The following is a 19,479-nucleotide window of genomic DNA, read 5'->3' on the forward strand; positions in this document are numbered from 1 at the left end:
TTCTTCTGATTCCATTCATTCCTTCATTTATAATTTCTTTTTAGTACTTCTTAACTACTGTAGGATTTTAAGTGCTGAGGACCCAAAGATGACCATAATTTCACACCTGCACTCAAGGAGGTAGAGTCTAAGGGGGGAAACACTAACCTGTATGATATTATATAATCAGAGTTCTCTGAGAAGTGAAAGAAGATCTTTCATAAAGTACATGTGGACAGTACACTGCGCTACACTGATAGTCATGGTTATGGTCAACTCGTTACAAGACATCTCTCATTGTCTTCCTGCTTTATAAAACTTTAAACTCTTTAAACTTCCATTGGATTCAATATCCATTGAATTCCATTGGATTCAATATCCAATATTGAAATCTAAATTTTCAGGAATTTTCAGACTTCTTGTGCAAGCCATGATGGGGAAATATGGCCAGGCCATTCACTGGAAAATTTTAAACCAAGAGAACAAATACTCAGAAGCATAAACGAAAGAGGGAAGACCACTGGCTTTTCTAAAGCAAGGCTGGTTTGAAAGCCTGTTTTACAGAGTCCACTTGTTTCCGCATCTGGAAAACAGGAACAGAGCACTTTCCTCAGGGGATAGTTGTGAGAACTAACAGGGTGAGGACGTAGCATAGAATACAGAGCAGCCATCTCTCAACACAGTGACCATACTGGTTGGCAAAAAAAATAAAATAAGGTGGAAGGATTCTGGCGCTGAGAGAGGGGGACAGTTCTGAGGAGCTGCATGTTACGCAGCAGTCCAGAAAAGCTGACCGCCATCACGCAGAGGACGGCACCACTGTAGTGCTCCCCTACCTGCCCAGTCTGATAATGTCTGGCAAACTGGGTAACCACTCGATAGTCATTTGCAAAGTACTCCATCAGAATAGAAGGAACCTCAGCGAAGTCAGTAGGGCACCTGGTCCCTAAAATGGGGGGAAAAGAAAAAGAGTTGGCATGAATCAAATCAATAATATTTATCTTACTTTTTATGTACTCTTTTAAAACTTTTATTTGCACTTCTGATGAACTATGATAAGATTAAATTCATTAAATCAATATTTTACTTCTATAAAATTATTGCACATATTTGCAGAAAAGTTTATTATAATCCCATATATTTTCCTAGATATCAAAAGTAAAACAAAATATTTGCACAGCTGGATAAAACACCTTGTAAAGCAATGGCTCACACCCTCTACAAACAAATCCATCCTTGGCTATTCTGGGTTATACATGAGACACAAATTAAAACATTCTTACAATTAATATACCATTTGTATTAATTTACCAAATTCTCCCACCAAATGCTTTTACCCTTCACTTTTGTTTGTTTATTTGTTCTATTCCCTATGCTATACTTTTCATCTCCTTGACTTATTTATTCTATAACTGGAAGTTAATACCTTTTAATCCCCTTCTCCTATTTCACCCATCTTCCCATGCCCTCCCCTCTGGCAACCACCAGTTTGCTCTCTGTATTTAAAAATCTGTTAGGTTTCTTTTTGTCTGTTCGTTCATTTGATTTTTAGATTCCACAAAGAAGTGAAATCAGCTGCTTTTTGTCCTTCTCTGTCTGACTTATTTCACTTAGCATATTGCCCTCTAGCTCCATCTGTGGTGTTGCAAATGGCAGGACTTCATTCTTTATGGCTTAGTACTGTTCCATAGTATAAACAGATACCACTTCTTCTTTATCCATACCCTTCATTTGTTTTAAAAGTACCTTTTTTAAAGCCACTGTTTGCTTCTTATAACAAAGCCAATGCAAAAAAAAGCTGTATTTTAAACTTAAAATAACTTAAAGTGACAAATCCTGTAAGAACTTTTTGGTGACATTTTATGTATCTTCTTCTCCCCCCAAATATTATGTAAACAAAGTTAGTTAATAAATAACTAAATGAAAGCAATTTAACAGGTGATCTAAAGCTGACCATATAGGATAGTGAGCTTAAGATTCCAAGATAAGACAACAAAGAGGAAAATCTGCATATAATATCATCAACTATGGCCACACACCAGCATGAAAAACTGTCATCTTATACAGGGGAAAAGCTTAGGAAAATATTTTTTCAACATGTTTTAATATGTATTCTAACTGATTTTGGAGAAAAAGAGGCAATATCATTTCACTTACTAACTCTGTGCTAGGTACTAAGGAGACACATATTTATTCCGACACATATAGCCCAAAACTTCAAATCCATATGAAATATGATAAAATGTGAAAGTGCAAACTCAGAAGACAAGTGAGACCGTCCTCAGCCAGAACCGTTAGCAGGAAGCAGAAAAATGTCAGATGATCTGGTTGAATAACAACTAGAAGGACAAGGTGAGGCAACCTACAAGAAATAACCACCTGACAATGTTAAATGATCAGATTTTTCTAAATAAAGTGCCTTTTACTCCAGTTTAAAATAAAACACATGTTTTTAGGAGATGGTTGTTAAACAGACGTCCCCTCTTTGGGCTCACCAGTGACATGCTGGTAACGAGTACGGCCCAGCATAGAATGCATGGCATGTCCCATTTCATGGAAGAGATTCTCCATCATTCCAGGAGTTAATAAAGTTGGTGAATTCCTTGAGGAATGGGGAAGATTCAGCATAAGAACTACAACTGGGAGCTGATAGTTTCCATCTTCCTTTAATCTGCCTCCACGGATTGTAAAATGACAATCCTGGAAGAATCAGAAACCATAACCAGAGAAGAACATATTAGGTGATCTGAAGAATAAGAAACAGTTTCAATGAATATAAAGTTACACCAAGACATCTCAGTTCAAATTTACCTTAATTCCATTCTTCTATTTATTTAGTTATAGACACTTTTTCCTAATATTTTTTATTTTGCTAGAATTTTTAAGTTTTTTAAAACACCAGTACCACCTTGCGCTTGTGTTGACTCATTCATTCATTTACTCCACAAATATGTATTGAAGTGATGCGACACCAGCTTAGATCCACACGCTCTAACTGTAGATAACTGTACACAAGCAAGTAGGAAGGGGACAGACACTGCGCTACTCTGGGGAGGGATGCTAATGTCTACTGTACCCCTTCCACGTGTGGAGACACTTCTCATTCTCTATTATCTTTTTTTAAAATATTTTATTTATTTATTAATTTGACACACAGAGATCACAAGTAGGCAGAGAGGCAGGCAGAGAGAGAGAGGGGAGGAAGCAGGCTCCCTGCTGAGCAGAGAGCCCGATGCGGGGCTCAATCCCAGGACCCTGAGATCATGACCTGAGCCGAAGGCAGAGGCTTTAACCCACTGAGCCACCCAGGCACCCTCCTATCTATTGTCTTTATCGCTCAGGAGCAATAAACTCTATCACAAAGGGGGAAATTTGGAGTAATTTTCTCTAACAGGCTGATAGTCACATACATTGTATCACTTATTCTTCACAATAACCCGTTGAGGCAGCTCTCTCATTGTTCAGATGGGGAAACTGAAATTGAGTCCTGGAAACACTGAGTCACATAAAGTGACTTTTGTGGAAACATAAAGTCACATAAAGCATCACCTGATGTGGTTTGTCTGCTCTCTGGAAGAAATCACAGTAAATGTACCCCAACAATCCTTCAGATTCATGAACCACAGCCTGGAAAAAAATTACATTTAGTGATGAATGAAGCCATCAGAAACTCTCAAAGTGGAAACACATCCCTAACAAGAATCTAAATATAAAATATCCATAGTCATAACTACAGACATTTCATTTCTTTCTACATCCCACATGATCTAGAAATAAACGATCTATTTCCCGCTCACCGCTCAGAAGAACTGGATCTGGGGTTCTGTCCCGGAGCGGCGACCCTCCTTGTCTGAGCCCTTTGCCCCGACTGCCGGCGCCTCAAACACCGAGACCAAACCCAGCTCTTCAGACTGTTCACAGACCTCCCCCACACACTTGGAAACAAGTGCTGGCTTGACAGTTCTAGATCTCAATCTTAATTTAGATCTAAATGTAGATATATGCCCCCAAATGCTAACCCCTGAATTCAGATATAACAGAAGGTTGCTTCTGGCTTCAGCTGAAGATCAGTAATATCATTATTTATGCTCTTCCCTCAAACTGGGCCATACAAGACACACGGCTCATGGAGAGCTCAACAGCTGGCCTCCAGCTTGCCTCCTTTGTCTTGTCACAACTTAAGGATTCTGCCACAGAGAACCTCAGCTTTATGCACTACAACTTCGTGCAGGCATATATTCGTTAGATCAACAAGTATCTCTTAAGCACCAAGTAGGTATTTGGAATTTATCAAGGCATTCAGATATCAGCAGTGAACCAAACTGACAAAGAGTACTGCCCACATGGGGCCCACACCCCACAGCGGCGGAAGCCTGGCGGGCTCGAACTCTAGTGGGGGAAGCCTGGTGGGCTCATACTCTAATGGGGAAAGCTTTTCATTACTTGCAGTCTGTCTTTTCACTCTTGCCAGTTTTTCTCTCATCGTATCTCTGCACTCTATCAGTCTCCACCACTTTGTGAAGTACACAATGCACAGATAATCAGGTAATCAGTGCGGTGATAAAGCGTGCTCCCACTCTACCCTTCAATTCTATCACCACGCCTATTCCACTCTCACAGAACACAGCCAGGAGACCATCAGAGAGCTTCCGTCCCTTGAAATAGTGTGGTATGCATATAGGCAGAAAGTAAAACAGAGTAACAGCAACAACCGAGCCTTTGTGATAGTAAGTCCATAAATCCTCATAATCTTATCAAGAAAAAATGAACATATTGATATCTCAAATAAAGTGGGTCCTAATAGGAGAAGGGGTGGACGCCAGGCTCGAGGTCACAACACGGGATATAAATCAATATATTATAAAATATAGGCTCCTACAAGATGGGAAGGTGGTTAAAAAAAAAAAAGAAGAAAAGAAAAGTGACAGATATAATAAATTCTGGAACTACCTAAAAGGGACACTGAGCACTGCAGGAATATGAAAAATAGTGACAAATTTCTCATTATCCAGAATTTGTCAACATACAAAGATTCAACTTTCTGTCAAGTCCCTAAAAAAAAAAATTGTTTCAGAGAATTCACTCTCCTAGTATATGTTTCTATCAGTTGATTTTAGAGAAAAATGGTTTTTTTGTAAGTCAGAAGCAATGACTTGGACTCTCCATGAAACAGAAGTAAGGTGAGCCACGCTCCCATCATGGCAAAGCTGCCTTGCCTCAAGCTGCCTTGAGGATAAAACTGCTATTAACTTGATTACCAAACCCCAGAGATAAAGGAGTGCCACTGGACACTCACTGAATGCTTACCAGTTTGCGAACATCTTCACACCACACCTCTCCTTTCGCAGGCTGCTCTGCATATAACGTAATTCCTAACAGTTTGGTAAACAAAATATTTAGGCCTTCCATGCATGCTCCAAGGGAGAAAAATGGGCAATATAAACTGGGCTCAATATTATACCTAAAAGAAAAAAGAGAGGTCCAATGGCATTGTTGTTTATTTCAATTTATTCATTTAAAATTTAGGATCATGGTAGGTAAAACAAAGGATTGAAAACAAATAGGAACATCTCTATCTTTCGAGAGATTTTCAGAAGAAAGGCAGTCTAATTATTCTGAGCCGTAAGAGTGGTAAGTAGTAATTCTTAGTATAAGAGTAGTATCAGTAGTGAGTAATTAAGGTAGACACACCATTTCCTAAACTTCATCCTTCACAAATTATTTACTTGCACTGACTTCATTAAACAACCCATCTATCTCAATTACCCATACCACACACATTCCTTTATGCATACCTACAGACAGAATCTGACCAAAAATGAGATATTTGAGCAATAATGAACTATGAAATATGTTGTTTTCTTTAAAAAAAAGTCTTATGTCACATAAATAGTAAACAAACTCAAGTCCTGAAGCATCCTAAGTGAATTTAAATCTTACCTCTAGTAAGATACTTGTTAATGGAAAAAGTCTCTGAAACATCAACAATCAGATCTTAATTTATCTGTTTTACAGTTAAGTACCTTAAATAAAGCATAACATACTGGCAAGGTTAATTATTCTTCATTCAATAATGGCTCTCTTCCAAATGCCCTCTTCCAACATAAGCCAAATCACATCCAGAATATGTGATGTCAACGGTCACTTCTAAGTCACTAGGTCAGGCCAAACTTTATGACCACAGTAGAAAGAATGGCTCTAGAGTAACTGTAGGTGCTTATTCTATTTCTACTCTCTGGAACTAACAAAATATATACTTAGGGTGCCAGAAGGTAGCCACACTTGTGACGAGCATAGCATTACACATAAACTTGTCTTATCACTATGATGGACACCGCCAACTACCATAACATTGTGTGCCAACTATACTTCAAGAAAAATTAATTAATTAAAATAAAAACAAAATACGTATCAACTTTGATGCAAAACATAGACAAACATATGCTTATTATTAAATGGATGACTGGATTTAGTGAGCATGTCTAAATTACACCACAAAAGAAATTTTGACTACCGAAATCCACAAGTTTACAACTTAATTCCTGATCAATTTTTCATAAAAACAGAATCTCACTAGTGAAAGATACATGTCAGCAGTTCAGTGTCTTCACTCAGGGATCCATATGCTTGTGCAGGTTCTGAAGAAGCCTGCTGCTTGCTGGAGGTAAGGAACGAGGGGCGTGTCTCTCTAAAGAGTTCACCGTGAAGGGGGCAGAGAGGTGGACAGACAATTCTGGTCTCCTCCTGGAGCAGCAGCAGAGCTGGCACTAGAGACACAGTCAGAGGACTGAGGGAAGGACAAAGACAGCAGGACAGCAAGAGGTATGGGTACTATGACTTCCCTTGTGGAAGAGAGGGTAGAAACAGGAGGGCGTCAGAGAAAGGAATTCAGAAACAGGAGTCTGCTGGGTGGCGTGGGGATAAGGATTAAGGGCAGAGAGAAGTAGCAATAAGGGTATTCCAGGGAGAAGCAACAGTGTGAAGTCATGAAACAGCCTGGAAACTCCTAAACCAGTGGCTAAATAGGAGCCAGTTCATGACGGAGGGGATCAACGGGAAAAGAGATGGAGGGAATCCAGACACACGTGGGCAGGGTCCAGAGAACAGAGGGCCTCACATACAAACCTGAGGGATTGGGATTTCACAGTGTAGGCATGTGGTCTCTCAACTTCTTCATTATGCAGCCAAATCATTAAAAGAATTTTTAGCTATTAAACCTTAATATATGTATATTTATAAATTATATTCAGGTGCTGCTGTTCTACTACAGTTTAAAAGCAAAAAAAAAAAAAAAGATACATTTTTACAAGTTGAAATAAAAATAAATCTGAGCAAAATTTCTAATGCAGTATATCCACAATCTCAATGAATTGTTCACAGAGTGGGAGACATGGAAGACTGCTTTTATAGGCAACAGAGAAGCAATCTGATGCTTTCTGGAACACTGCAAGGCTGACAGTGTGCAGGGAGGAATGCAGGAGAGGCAGGGAGAACAGACAGTAAACTAGGGTCTGAACATAAGCAAAGGCAGTGGGGTCACGGATGAGGAGGCAGGTATGAAGTTGTTTCTCTTTGAGATGAAATGTTGCGGGACTGTGTGAGTGAGTAAGAATGGTCTAGAACAATACACAGGTTTCTGGCTTGAGCCAGATGGTTGGGGTGGCAGAGTCATTTAATCAGAGCACTAAGCAGGTAAAAAGAAGGGAAGATGGGTATTGTAAGGTTTTATAGGGAGATAAACACGACACCAGGCGAGGCAGGCACAAGGCAAGATTTATTAAAGGCACTCTCCGGTGAAGTTTCAGGGCTCAGGAGAAGGGAGCCAGGAAAGTTGTGCCTGGAGGAGGTGGGAACCCTCAGGCGAGGTTCTGCGACTCTGGAAAGCAGAGTCGGGGAAGTCGCACTGGGAGGGGGTCGGCGGGGATCTTTTATCAGGCCAAGGCAGGGCATGGGCTCACATCCATATATGGTAGGGTATCTGGTGATCAGAGGGTATGGGGTGGGGCGTCCTGATACTTCTGTTTCCTGCATAGGTATCAGGTTACCTATGGAGACGTGACCTGGCCATACATCCTTTTGGCGGGAGAGTCAAGGGTTGAGGAAGAGCGGGGAGGGGGCTGAAAGATGGCGGCGCGGCAGTCATTTCTATTGTTCCTCCTGCATTTCTGGAGCCACCAACCCAACAGGTATGTTTGTGGGAGAAGAAAGGAGGGTGGGGTGCAGTTGTGGGAGAAAGAGGAGTCACAGAAAATAAATTCAGTTCTGGAGACACTGACTATTAAGTGCCCATAAGATGTCAGACACTCAGTTAAGACTGAGTCTTCATTGCTCAGGAGTTAGTTAAAGCGGTAGAGGAGAGGGGTTACTAGAAAAGGGTGGTGCAGTGTGAGAAGAGGGCCAGCAGCAGTCTTCCAGATGAAGAGATAAAAAGGAAGACAGAGAAGAAAAGTCAGAGGTGTTAGGGCACAAAAGAAAGGGACATCATGGAAAAGAGGGAGAAAATATTTGTAAAAACAGGAAAAAATGGAGGCTTCTGGTGTCTGTTTCAGCATACAGGGAACCTGGAAGGCATTATTCCACCCTAACAAGTAAAATGCTCAAGAAACTAAAAAGCCAATACCTCTTCTTGTATCCAGCAGAGAACTGAGGTCACAGAGCAAACTGCTGCCCCCAAATATATAAAGATAAACAGGCAAATACAGAGAATCACAATTTACAGAACTCTCCAGTGGGGACTAGCACTGAGGTAGGAAAATTTTAACTACAGTTGACAAATTAGAGGCTCAGTGTGGACAAATCTGAGAGTTAAAAACTCCAGGGAGGCCCAGTTTAAGGGAGGGAGTCCCCCACATTTTAATTTTACCTGCAGGAGCCCTACCAGGTTCTCACAGTAAAGATAGAGAAAAATTCTCGCAATGCTTCCAGCAGGGAGAAGGAAAAAACAGCCATTTGAAATACACCAGAACATTCTGCTTATTCTTAATAAGGTTGCCCTCAAAAGAAACTGTCTTACCAGAGCCTAACTTATGTAGAAGAAAGAAATACCCAACCCAATGCCCCTGCCTCATCAAAGCAGGGAAGGCGATTTGAAAAGCACTTATAAAAGTCAGAGCTGAGGGGCACCAGCTCTATAACAGGCTGAGACCTAATGACAGAACTTTAGAACGAATCCTTCCCACCCTGCTTCACCACCACAGCAATGGGGATCCTATAAAATAACAGGTGAATACAACTGAAAAACTGCACATGTCAGATCTTACTTAAGTACAAGTTCCCAAAGAAACCCAAAGACAACATCAGAGACATAGGTAGGTAAGTAGGAAGGGGTGGGGAGGGGTCTGGAAGGGATAAAAACTTCAGCCTCCAACACCACAGCTACTGCAAAAGGAAACAGAACCTAACTAACTCCCAGCCAGTGAGTACTTCATGTCCAACTTATATAAAACAATTTCAAGTCACAATAAAGGACCAAAACCACAGTCTAAAGAAACAGAACAATCATCAGAACCAGATTCATGTATGTTAAAAATGTTAGAATAACCAGACTGAGAATTCAGAATGGGTTCTAAACAAACAAACAGACAGACAAACAAAAACAAAACACAAGATTCCTGGGTAATGTAACAGAGAGAGGGGAACTAAAAAAGAATCAAAGGAAATGCTTATCAGTAGATTGGACATGACCAAGGAAACTATCAGTGAGCTTGAAGAAATGTCAGTAAAAACTTTCAAGAGTATGATGCAAAGAGAAAGAAGAATGAAAAAGAAGAGAAGACCCAAAGAATTGTGGGATAATTACAAAGGATAAAATGTATGTGTGATGGGAATTACAGAATGAGAACAGAGAGAGAAAGGAACAGAAGAAATAAATGAAGTAATAATGGCTGAGAACTTTCCAAATGAAGGACAAACACCAAGCAGGGTGGAAAACACACTTGGGAATACCATATTTCAACTGCAGAAAATCATAGACAAGGAAAAAATCTCCAAAAAAGATGAAGAGGGAAAAAATGCATCTCACCTGTACAGGAGCAAGAATAAGAACTACATCTGCATTCTCTTCAGAAACTATGCAACAGAAAAGAGGATGGTAGAAAATACTTAAAGAATTGAAAAACCCACAAACCTAGAATTCTGTTTCCAACAAAATTACCCTTCAATGGTGGAGAAATAAGGACTTTCTTGAAGAAACAAAAATTGAGGGAATTTCTCACTGGTAGACTTGCAAGAAATGCTAAAAACAGTTCTTCAAGAAGTAGGAAAATGATGGAAGTCAGAAACTTGGATCTATGTGAAGAAAACAGGAGTGCTGGAGAAGGAATAAATGGAAGATATAAAAGCAAATATTTTTATTTCTTATTTTTAAATGACCTAATGCATAACAGCTTCTTCTGAATAATAATAGTGACAATGCATGAGGAGATTATAGCTTATAGATAAGTGAAATCCAGGAGAGCAATGTTAAGGAGGACTAAACAGAAGTACTGGCTGCTTGCACAAACCATGAAGCAGTGCAGTATTATCTGAGATGGATTTAGAGTGTAAATGTCAGGACAAATGCTTAAAAACTGGGAAAAAGGGAGGATTAAAACTGGAGTCATATAAAGCACTCAAATAAAACCGTAAGGCAGAAAAAGAAGAGTGGAAGACAATTAAAGAAAAGGGAGAAAACGTAAGGGCAAAGAACAGAAATAGATGTTATTCATACATGGTGATATGCTATATCATTATTCTTCAATAATGATAATGCTATTATCATTAACCCAATTATATGACTAATCACTTTAAACATCGATGGTCTAGATATTACAATTAAAATAGTCAGCAAAGTTGAGAAAAACAAGACCCAGTTCTTTGTCATCTGTAAGAAACTGACTTCAGTTGTAAAAATACAGGTAGGTTAAAAGTAAAGGGATGGAGAAGGAATTCCATGCCAACACTAAGCAACAGAAAGTTGGAATAGCTACATTAATTCCAATCAGAGCAGCCTTCAGAGAAAACAAAGGAATCAGGGATGAAGATGGGCATTTGACAGTGGTAAAAGGGTCAATTCTCCAAGAAGACGTGACAATCCTTACTGTCCATAAAACCCTTCTTGCATTTTAACTGGACATCAAAATATGTGAGGTAAAAACTGACAGAACTACAAGGAGAAACAGATGAATCCAGTATGATAGTTGGAGACTTCACTATCCACCTGTCAGAAATGCAGATCCAAGAGGCAGAAAATCAGTGAGGACATGTTGAACTGAAGAGCACCAACAATTAACTGAATATAATAGACATCCAGGCAATGTTTATCCAACAACAGTGGCATACACATTCTTCTGAAGATCACAAGGAATATTACCCAAGAGAGGCCACATTGTGGGAAATAAAATACATCTTAACAATTTAAAAGAACAGACATCATACAATGAATGTTCTCAGACCACAACTGGATTAATCTAGAAATCAATAACAGAAGGATAGTTGGAAAAGACCAAAGTATTTAGAGATTAAACAACACACTCCTCACTAACACAGGGTAAAAGAAAGTTCAAGGAAAATTTTAAAATATTTTGGACAAAATGAAAATGAAAATACAACTTATACAAATCTGTGGGATCCAATGAAAGCAATGCTTATAAGAAGAGTCAAAGCAATTAATACATATACTAGAAAAGAAGACAGATCTAAAGTCAGTAATTTAAGCTTATACCTTAGGAAACTAGAAAAATAAGAACAAATTAAATCCAAAGTAATGAGCAGAAAAACATTTTTTTTAATTAGATCATCCTACCTAGTCATGATAGATGATCCTTTTAATGTACTGTTGAATCCTATTAATAGCTAGGATGTTGTTGAGAATTTTACCCTCCATATTCATCAGGGATATTGGTTTATAATTCTCCTTCTTGATGGGGTCTTTGCCTGGTTTGGGGATCAAGATAATCCCAAAATATATATGTAATGCATTATATATTATTAGGATTAATATCCAAAATATATAAAAAATTTATACAACACCAAGAAAACTCCCCAAATAATCCAGTTAAAAAATGAGCAGAGGACCTCAATAGACATTTTCCAAAGAAGACATATAGATGACCAAGAGATAGATACATGAAAAGATACTCAACATCACTCATTATCAGGGAAACGCAAATCAAAACGACAATGAGACATCACCTTACACCAATGAGAATGACTAAAATAAAAAACACAAGAAATAACAAGCATTGATGAGGATGTGGAGAAAAAGGAACCCTTGTGCACTGGTGGTAGAAATGTAAACTGGTGCAACTACTGTGGAAAACAGTATGGAGGTTCTTCAAAAAATTAAAAATAGAATTACCATTATGATCCAGTAATGCCACTACAGGGTATTTTCCCAAAGAAAATGAAAATGAAAACACTAATTCAAAAATATATATGCTCCATGTTTATTGCATCACTGTTTACCATAGCCAGGATATGGAAGCAATACAAGTATCCATCCATCCACAGATAAATATATCTATGTATGTAGGTGTATGTATATATATAGATATATATAGGTGTGTGTGTGTGTGTGTGTGTGTGTGTGTGTGTGTGTGTAATGGAACACTACTCAGCCATAAAAAAAATAATAAAATCTTGCCATATGCAACAACATGCATGGGCCTAGAGGTTATATATACAATGCTAAGTGAAACAAGCCAGAAGAAGACAAATAGCACATGATCTCACTCATATGTGAGATTTAAAAAACAAAACACACAAACAAAAAAGAGGCAGACCAAAAAAGACCTTTTTTTTAAATTGTTTTTTCATTTAACTTTTAGTCAACACACAGTGAAATACTGGTTTCAGGAGTAGAACTCAATGATTCATCACTTACATACAATACTCAGTATTCATCATAACAAGTGTCTTCCTTAATACTCACTCAACCCCCATCTAGCCCATCCCCCACTCACCTCCCTCCATCAACCTTCAGTTTGTTCTCTATCTGTTAGAGTTTCTAGTGATTTGTTTCCCTCTCTTTTCCCCCCTCCCACATGTTCATCTGTTTTGTTTCTTAAACTCCACATATGAGTGAGATCACATGGTATTAGTCTTTCTCGGTCTAACTTATTTCACTTAGGACAATACCCTTTAGTTCCATCTACATCACTGAAAATGGCAAGATTTCATTCTTTTGATGGAGGAGTAATATTCCATTGTGTCTATATACATTCTTTATTCATCAGTTGATAGACATTTGGGCTCTTTGCACAGTTTGGTTATTGTAAAAAAAGACTTTTAAGTACAGAGGAAAAAAAACTGGAAGATGGGTGTAACAGATAAAGAGGATTGAGAATGCACTTATCACGATGAGCACTGAGAACTGTTGAATCATTATATTGTACACCTGAAACTAACAGAACACTGTATGTTAATTATACTTGCATAAAAAATAAAACTATAAAAATTAACAAGATCTATATGAGGAACACTACAAAACTCTGATGAAAGAAAGCAAAGATCTAAATAAGTAAAGAGATATTCCAAGACCGTGGTTAGGAAAACTACTGCTAAGCTGTCAACTTTTCCCAGTGTGATCTATAGATTCATTGCAATCTCAGTCAAAACCCCGGCAAATTATTTTGTGGATTTCGACAAACTGATCCTAAAGTTTATATGAGAGGCAAAGACCCAGAAGGATAAACACAATATTGAAGAGGAAGAAGAAAAAAAAAAAAGCACTAGTAATCCAAATAGTGTGGAATTAACAAAAGAATACACAAATAGAAAAATGGAACAGAAGTAGACCCAAACAAATATAGTCACCTAATCTCTGACAAAGGAACAAAGATACTAAAAAAGGAGAAAGGATAGTCTTTTCAACAAATGGTGCTAGAACAACAGGATACCTACATGCAAAAAGTAAATCTAGACACAGACCTTATGCCTTCCAGAAAAATTGACTCAAAATGCATCGTAGACCTAAATGTAAAACACAAAACTATAAAACACCTGGAAGATAATACAGGAGAAAACCTAAGTGACCTTGTGTTTGACAATGTCTTCTTAGAGATAGCATCAAAAGCACAATCCATGAAAGAAAGAATTGATAAATTGGACTCCATTAAAATTAAAAACTTCTGCTCTGCAAAAGACACTGTTAAGAGGATGAAAAGACAAGCTGCAGACTAGAAGCAAACCTTTGCAAAACACATTTCTGATAAAAACTGGTATCTGAAACATACAAAACACTCTTGAAACTCCACAGCAAGACAAGAAACAACCTGATAAAAAGTAAACGAAAGGTCTGCTAAACCCCACACCGAAGAAGTCATACAGATGGCAAGTAAGAATATGAAAAGATGTGCCACACATTACATGTCATCAGGGAAATGCAAATTAAAACAACAATGAGATGCCACAACACACCTATCAGAATTGCCAAAATCCAAAACCCTGACAACACCAGGATAAAGGGGATTTATAGGAACTCTCTGTACTTTGCACACAATTGTTCTATAAACCTATAACCTAAAAACAAAAAACAAAACCAGCGCCACTGTTAAGAAACAATACTTGAAAGAGGCCCTCTTTTTTAAAGGGACCAGAGCCACGATAAGTCTAGGCCTAATTTTGTACCACTCATGAGGCAGTGCCTTTCTGAGGATTCTACCTGCTATTCCACAAATTATCAAGTTTTTTCTACTTTGGCTGGTGGGAACATGAACAACACATGGCCCTGTGCAAGCTGCAGTGATGGGTCCCTGGCTCTTTTCATAGGGTTCTTTCCTTGTGGTCCATGCAGCGTTCCCCTCTCTGGACTGCAGGTCCTTGGCCTCCATGGTCCCCCAGTTCTAATGGTTCTGCCCAGGGAGACGACTGTGCTCTCCTTACAGGCCCCACTGCTTGGCTATAATTTGGAAGTTCCTCCAAGAACAGAGCTGGGGCCATTGTGTCACTTGGGGTTTTTTTCCCTTTTGCAGGGATCAGGGGCTTACAGTGACAGCTTCACTACATCTGTATACCACTGTCTCATAGGCTTGATGAGACTGATTTTAGTTGTACATGCAGGAGGCAAATTTGGTTCCTGTTATTCAAACTTGGTCAGAAGTCTCTTTGTATTTGAATTTTAGGTCAGTGGATATTCAAAAGTGAATAATAAACATACACATTCTTAGAGGGTGAAAAAAGGGAATTAATCAGGAATGTCAAGGCGACTACCATCCTGCCCGGTAGAGTCACCCCACAGCCATCCCAGGCAGTACCTGGGGAACCACAATGTAGAACTAAGATCATCTAAGGAAAGGAAGTGACCCTAGGAGTCCAGAGAACTGGCTGGGTCTGGATAAACAGATCAACTGCAGGAACTGGGCTTCTAAGCAGCACAGGCAAACCAGAAGAACACAAGACTTCAAAGCAAAGGGAAGGCAGTAGCACCACCATACACTCCAGGGAAGCAGCTTCCTGCTCTGCCCAGTTTGCCTATATGAGCCCCACTTGGAGGGGACTCTGGATAGAATGCACGTGCCCTTTTCTAGAATGTGGGCTAATATTACTATGTGTAGTAAAGCATATTTTTAAAATTCATGGAATAGGGAAAAGAAAGAGTACTGATTAAGAGCACCAGTTTGGAACTAATAGGCCTGAGTTTGAAACACACCACTTGCTGCATGATCCTAAGCAAAGTATTTCCTTTACCATATCTAAGTTTGGCCATCTGTGAAAATATGGATATAACCATACCTACTTCATGTGGTTGTTGCAAGATTTCAGGTGAAGTGATACATACAGAATTCTTAGAAGAGTGCACGGGGCAAGTTCTCAATAAAAAATGAGGGAGAAAAGAAGAGGAGGAGGAGCTCAATGACGCCTATTTGCACTTTGTTCTCCTGATTACAGAACCCTTCTTCCAAGTGTTACAGCAGCAGTGACTACTTATAGACCTTACAGTTACAGCCACATGCACAGGACCTCGGCCTGGCCAATCTAAGTACTCCTATACCCCTGGGTTGCAAATGTTTCCAAACTTTATCCCTATATTTCTCAGTTACATGAATCAACCAGTTCTCTCTTCTGCATAAGTTAGTTTAAATTAGGTTTCCTTCAGTGATAACTGAAATAGTTCTAATATAGTAGCCACCATCTGAATTTAATGGCCTTAAAAAAGATCCTTTTTTAGGTTACACAGCACAAATTTGCACATTAGATTAAGCATCATAAAGATTATGGGTAACTGGAAGGTACCTTTTTGAGGGTCAGTATTCATCTCATCAGCACTCAAAATATACTTGTTTGGGTGAACCAAAAAAAAAAAAAAAAAAAACCATAAAACCAGAACTTTGTTCTGTGAAAAATAGGTAACTCACTTATCTGTTTTGCTACTGAATCAAGCTGGACTGACCTTAAAGAAAAAAATAAAAATGTCAGAGTCAAACCATAGGCAGAACATGAATAAATAGGAAGAAAAATTAACCACATAGCACTCAAAGCTAGAAAATTTGATTTAAAAACATAACTCACTTTTTATTGCTAGATAATAAAAATAATATAAAAACAAAACAAAAAAATAGAGGATTCTGGGAAGATGTCAAGAAGGAAGCATCAGTAATCTGTCTCGCCACCTAGATAACCGCACTGGTCTGATGTAACTATTTTGGAACTCTGGAGTCTGTTGAAGGCATTCAGCTTCCACGGGAAAGCCTGGAGTGTAAACTGTGATTAGTTTTAGCTCCTAGGACAGCAGTGTCTACCTACCCCATCCACAGCCTCATGGCAGGCAGCTGTGCACCTATTCCTGAAGCAGCTTACACACAGCTTGTGGGATTAGGGTGGGCACAAAAGGGCTCCGTCCCTTTAATTTGGGAGATCTGTCCTCTGATAGCTGATTGCTACTTCTGCTTTTAGAGGTGTGAGAGGCAGGCAGCCATTGTTTTAACTCCCTCCATTGTTGCGAGCCTCCCCCCTCCAGCTCAAGTGACTTCCAGATGTAAAGGACTCATATTTTTTTCTCTTCTTCATTTTTCACTTTTCCCCTTTTTAAAACCAGACATCAAAAAGTGGAATATTCAAAAATAGTGCATCTATGAGGGAAACTAGAAAGTGCACATGTCCAAGGAAAGGCTCAAAAAGACCTGAGAAGACATCACACCTCAGGCTGATCCCAAGCACAGAGACAGCTTACAACAATCAAAACCACAAAAACAATAAACTAAAGCAGTAACATGACACCCAGAAAATGTTGGGGGAGTGTTCAACAAAAACATCACAAGGCATATAAAGAAACAGGAAAGTATGGCCCACTCAAAGGAAAGAAATAATTCAACAGCTCTGTCCCTGAAAAAGACTGAATGGCAGATATATTAGACAAAGACTTTAAAACAACTACCTTAAGGATGGCCAGAAACTAAAGGAAGAGGTGTAGAAATTCAAGAAGACAATGTGTGAACAAAATAAAAATATCAATAAGGGGACAGAAAAACCTAAAAAGAAATTCTGAAGATGAAAGGGAGGACAATACCTGAAATGAAAAATTCACAGAAGGGATTCAAAGGCAGATGTGAGCAAGCAGAATAAAGAAGCTGGACTAGAAAATAACGCTAAAACGGGAAAATGAAAAGCTGATGAACAGAAAGAAAAAAGATTGAAGAAAAGTGAAGAGAGCCTAGAGACCAGTGGAAAACCATAAAAAAGGACCAACATAGATATCATGGGTGTTCCAGAAGATGAATATAGAGAAAAAGAGGCAGAGAGAATATTTTAAGAAATAATGGCTGGGGGCACCTGGGTGGCTCAGTGGGTTAAGCCTCTGCCTTCAGCTCACATCATGATCCCAGGGTCCTGGGATTAAGCCCCACATTGGGCTCTCTGCTCAGTGGGGAGCCTGCTTTCCCCTCTCCCTCTGCCTGCCTCTCTGCCTACTTATGATCTCTGTCTGTCAAATAAATAAATAAAACCTTAAAAAAAAAAAAAGCTGAAAACTTTCCAAATTTTAAGAAAGGCATGGATATAAACATTCAAGAAGCTCAACGAACTCCAAGAAAAATGAATTCAAAGCCACCCAAACCAAGATATAATATAATAAAACCTTCAAAAGCCAAAGATGAAAGATGCATCTTAAAAGCAGCAACAGAAGCAAATCATCACATACAAGGTATACTCAATAAGATTTTCTGCATATTTCTCACCAGAAACTTTGGAGCCCAGAAAACAGTGGACTGACATTCAGAGTGCTACCAGAAAAAAAAGAAAAAAAAAAATCAAGAATCCTATATCTGGCAAAACTGCCCTTTGAAAGTGAAGGAGAAATCAAGACATTCCCAGATAAACAAAAGTTGAGGGAGTTCATGACCACTAGACCTGCTCTGCAAAAAATGATCAAGGGAGTGCTACAAGGTAAAATGTAAGGACACTAGATAGTAACTGAAATCATGTGGGAAAAATAAAGGTGTCAATTAAGGTAAATACATGAGCAATTACAAAAGCTATTATTACTATAACAATACTTCATACTTTCTGTTTTCTATAGCATTTAAGAAACCAATTAAAGAAAAAACAATTATTAATATAAAATCTAGTATTACTGTAACTTTGGTTAGTAACTCTAAATCTTGTTTTCTACATAATCAAGGAGACCAACTCAGTTCAAAGAATTACTGGTTTATGTTTTGGGACACACAATGTGTAAGGTATAATTCTGTGATATTAACTGAAAGGGGTGAGTACAGAGCTGTAAAGGAGCACTTTCACTATGTTACTGAAATTAAGCTTCTATAAAATAAAATTAAAATGTTATAATTTTAAGATATTAAATGTAATCCCCATGGCAACCACAAAGAAAATACCTATATAATATACTCAAAAGAAAACTACAAAGTAATGTAAACATTTCATTACAAAAAAATCAACTGAACATGCACAAAACAAAGATAGGTATGCAGGAAATGAAGAAATAAAAATCTATAAGCCAAAAAAAAAAAACCTATAAGCCATAGAGAAAAAATGATAGCACAATGACAAAAGTAAATCCTTTCTTATCAGTACTTTACAATGTAAATTATGCTATCTACAAGAGAGTCACTTGAGATCCAAAGACACAGACAGGTTGAAAATGAAAGACCATAAAAAGATATTCCATACAAACAGTAACCAAAACAGCATAGGAGTGATTATAGAAGAGACAAAGGAGGACACAAATGTTAATTAGCAGTTCAACAGAGTGAGAAAACATAACAATTAAAAACATTTACACAATGACAGCCCATCAAAATAGATGAAACAGAAATGGAGAGGATTGCAGGGAGAAATAAACAGACATTCTACAATAACAGTTAGATACTTCAATAACTCACTATCATCATGGATACAACAAGACATAAGATAAATAAGGAAATAGAGGACTTAACAGAACAAACCAACTAGATCTAACAGTTATACACAGAACATTCCACCCAACAATACCAGCACACACATTCTTCCTAAGTGCACACATGACATTTTTCAGGATAGACCATATGTTAGGCCACAAATTAAGTC

General features: G+C 38.4%; 1 protein-coding gene across 1 annotated transcript in view; it reads right to left on the bottom strand.

Annotated features, from left to right (window-relative positions):
- Positions 1-19,479, bottom strand: part of MIPEP (mitochondrial intermediate peptidase) — a 168,516-nt gene that overhangs the window by 100,320 nt on the left and 48,717 nt on the right. Inside the window, exons 11-14 of the mRNA XM_059377516.1 lie at positions 5,287-5,440; positions 3,529-3,606; positions 2,475-2,679; positions 816-925 (exon numbers count right to left, since the gene is read on the bottom strand). Coding sequence (XP_059233499.1) covers positions 816-925; positions 2,475-2,679; positions 3,529-3,606; positions 5,287-5,440 — 547 coding nt within the window. The remainder of the gene's footprint in view (positions 1-815; positions 926-2,474; positions 2,680-3,528; positions 3,607-5,286; positions 5,441-19,479) is intronic.

Source organism: Mustela nigripes, chromosome 15, assembly GCF_022355385.1.
Source record: "Mustela nigripes isolate SB6536 chromosome 15, MUSNIG.SB6536, whole genome shotgun sequence".
NCBI classification, from domain to species: domain Eukaryota; kingdom Metazoa; phylum Chordata; class Mammalia; order Carnivora; family Mustelidae; genus Mustela; species Mustela nigripes.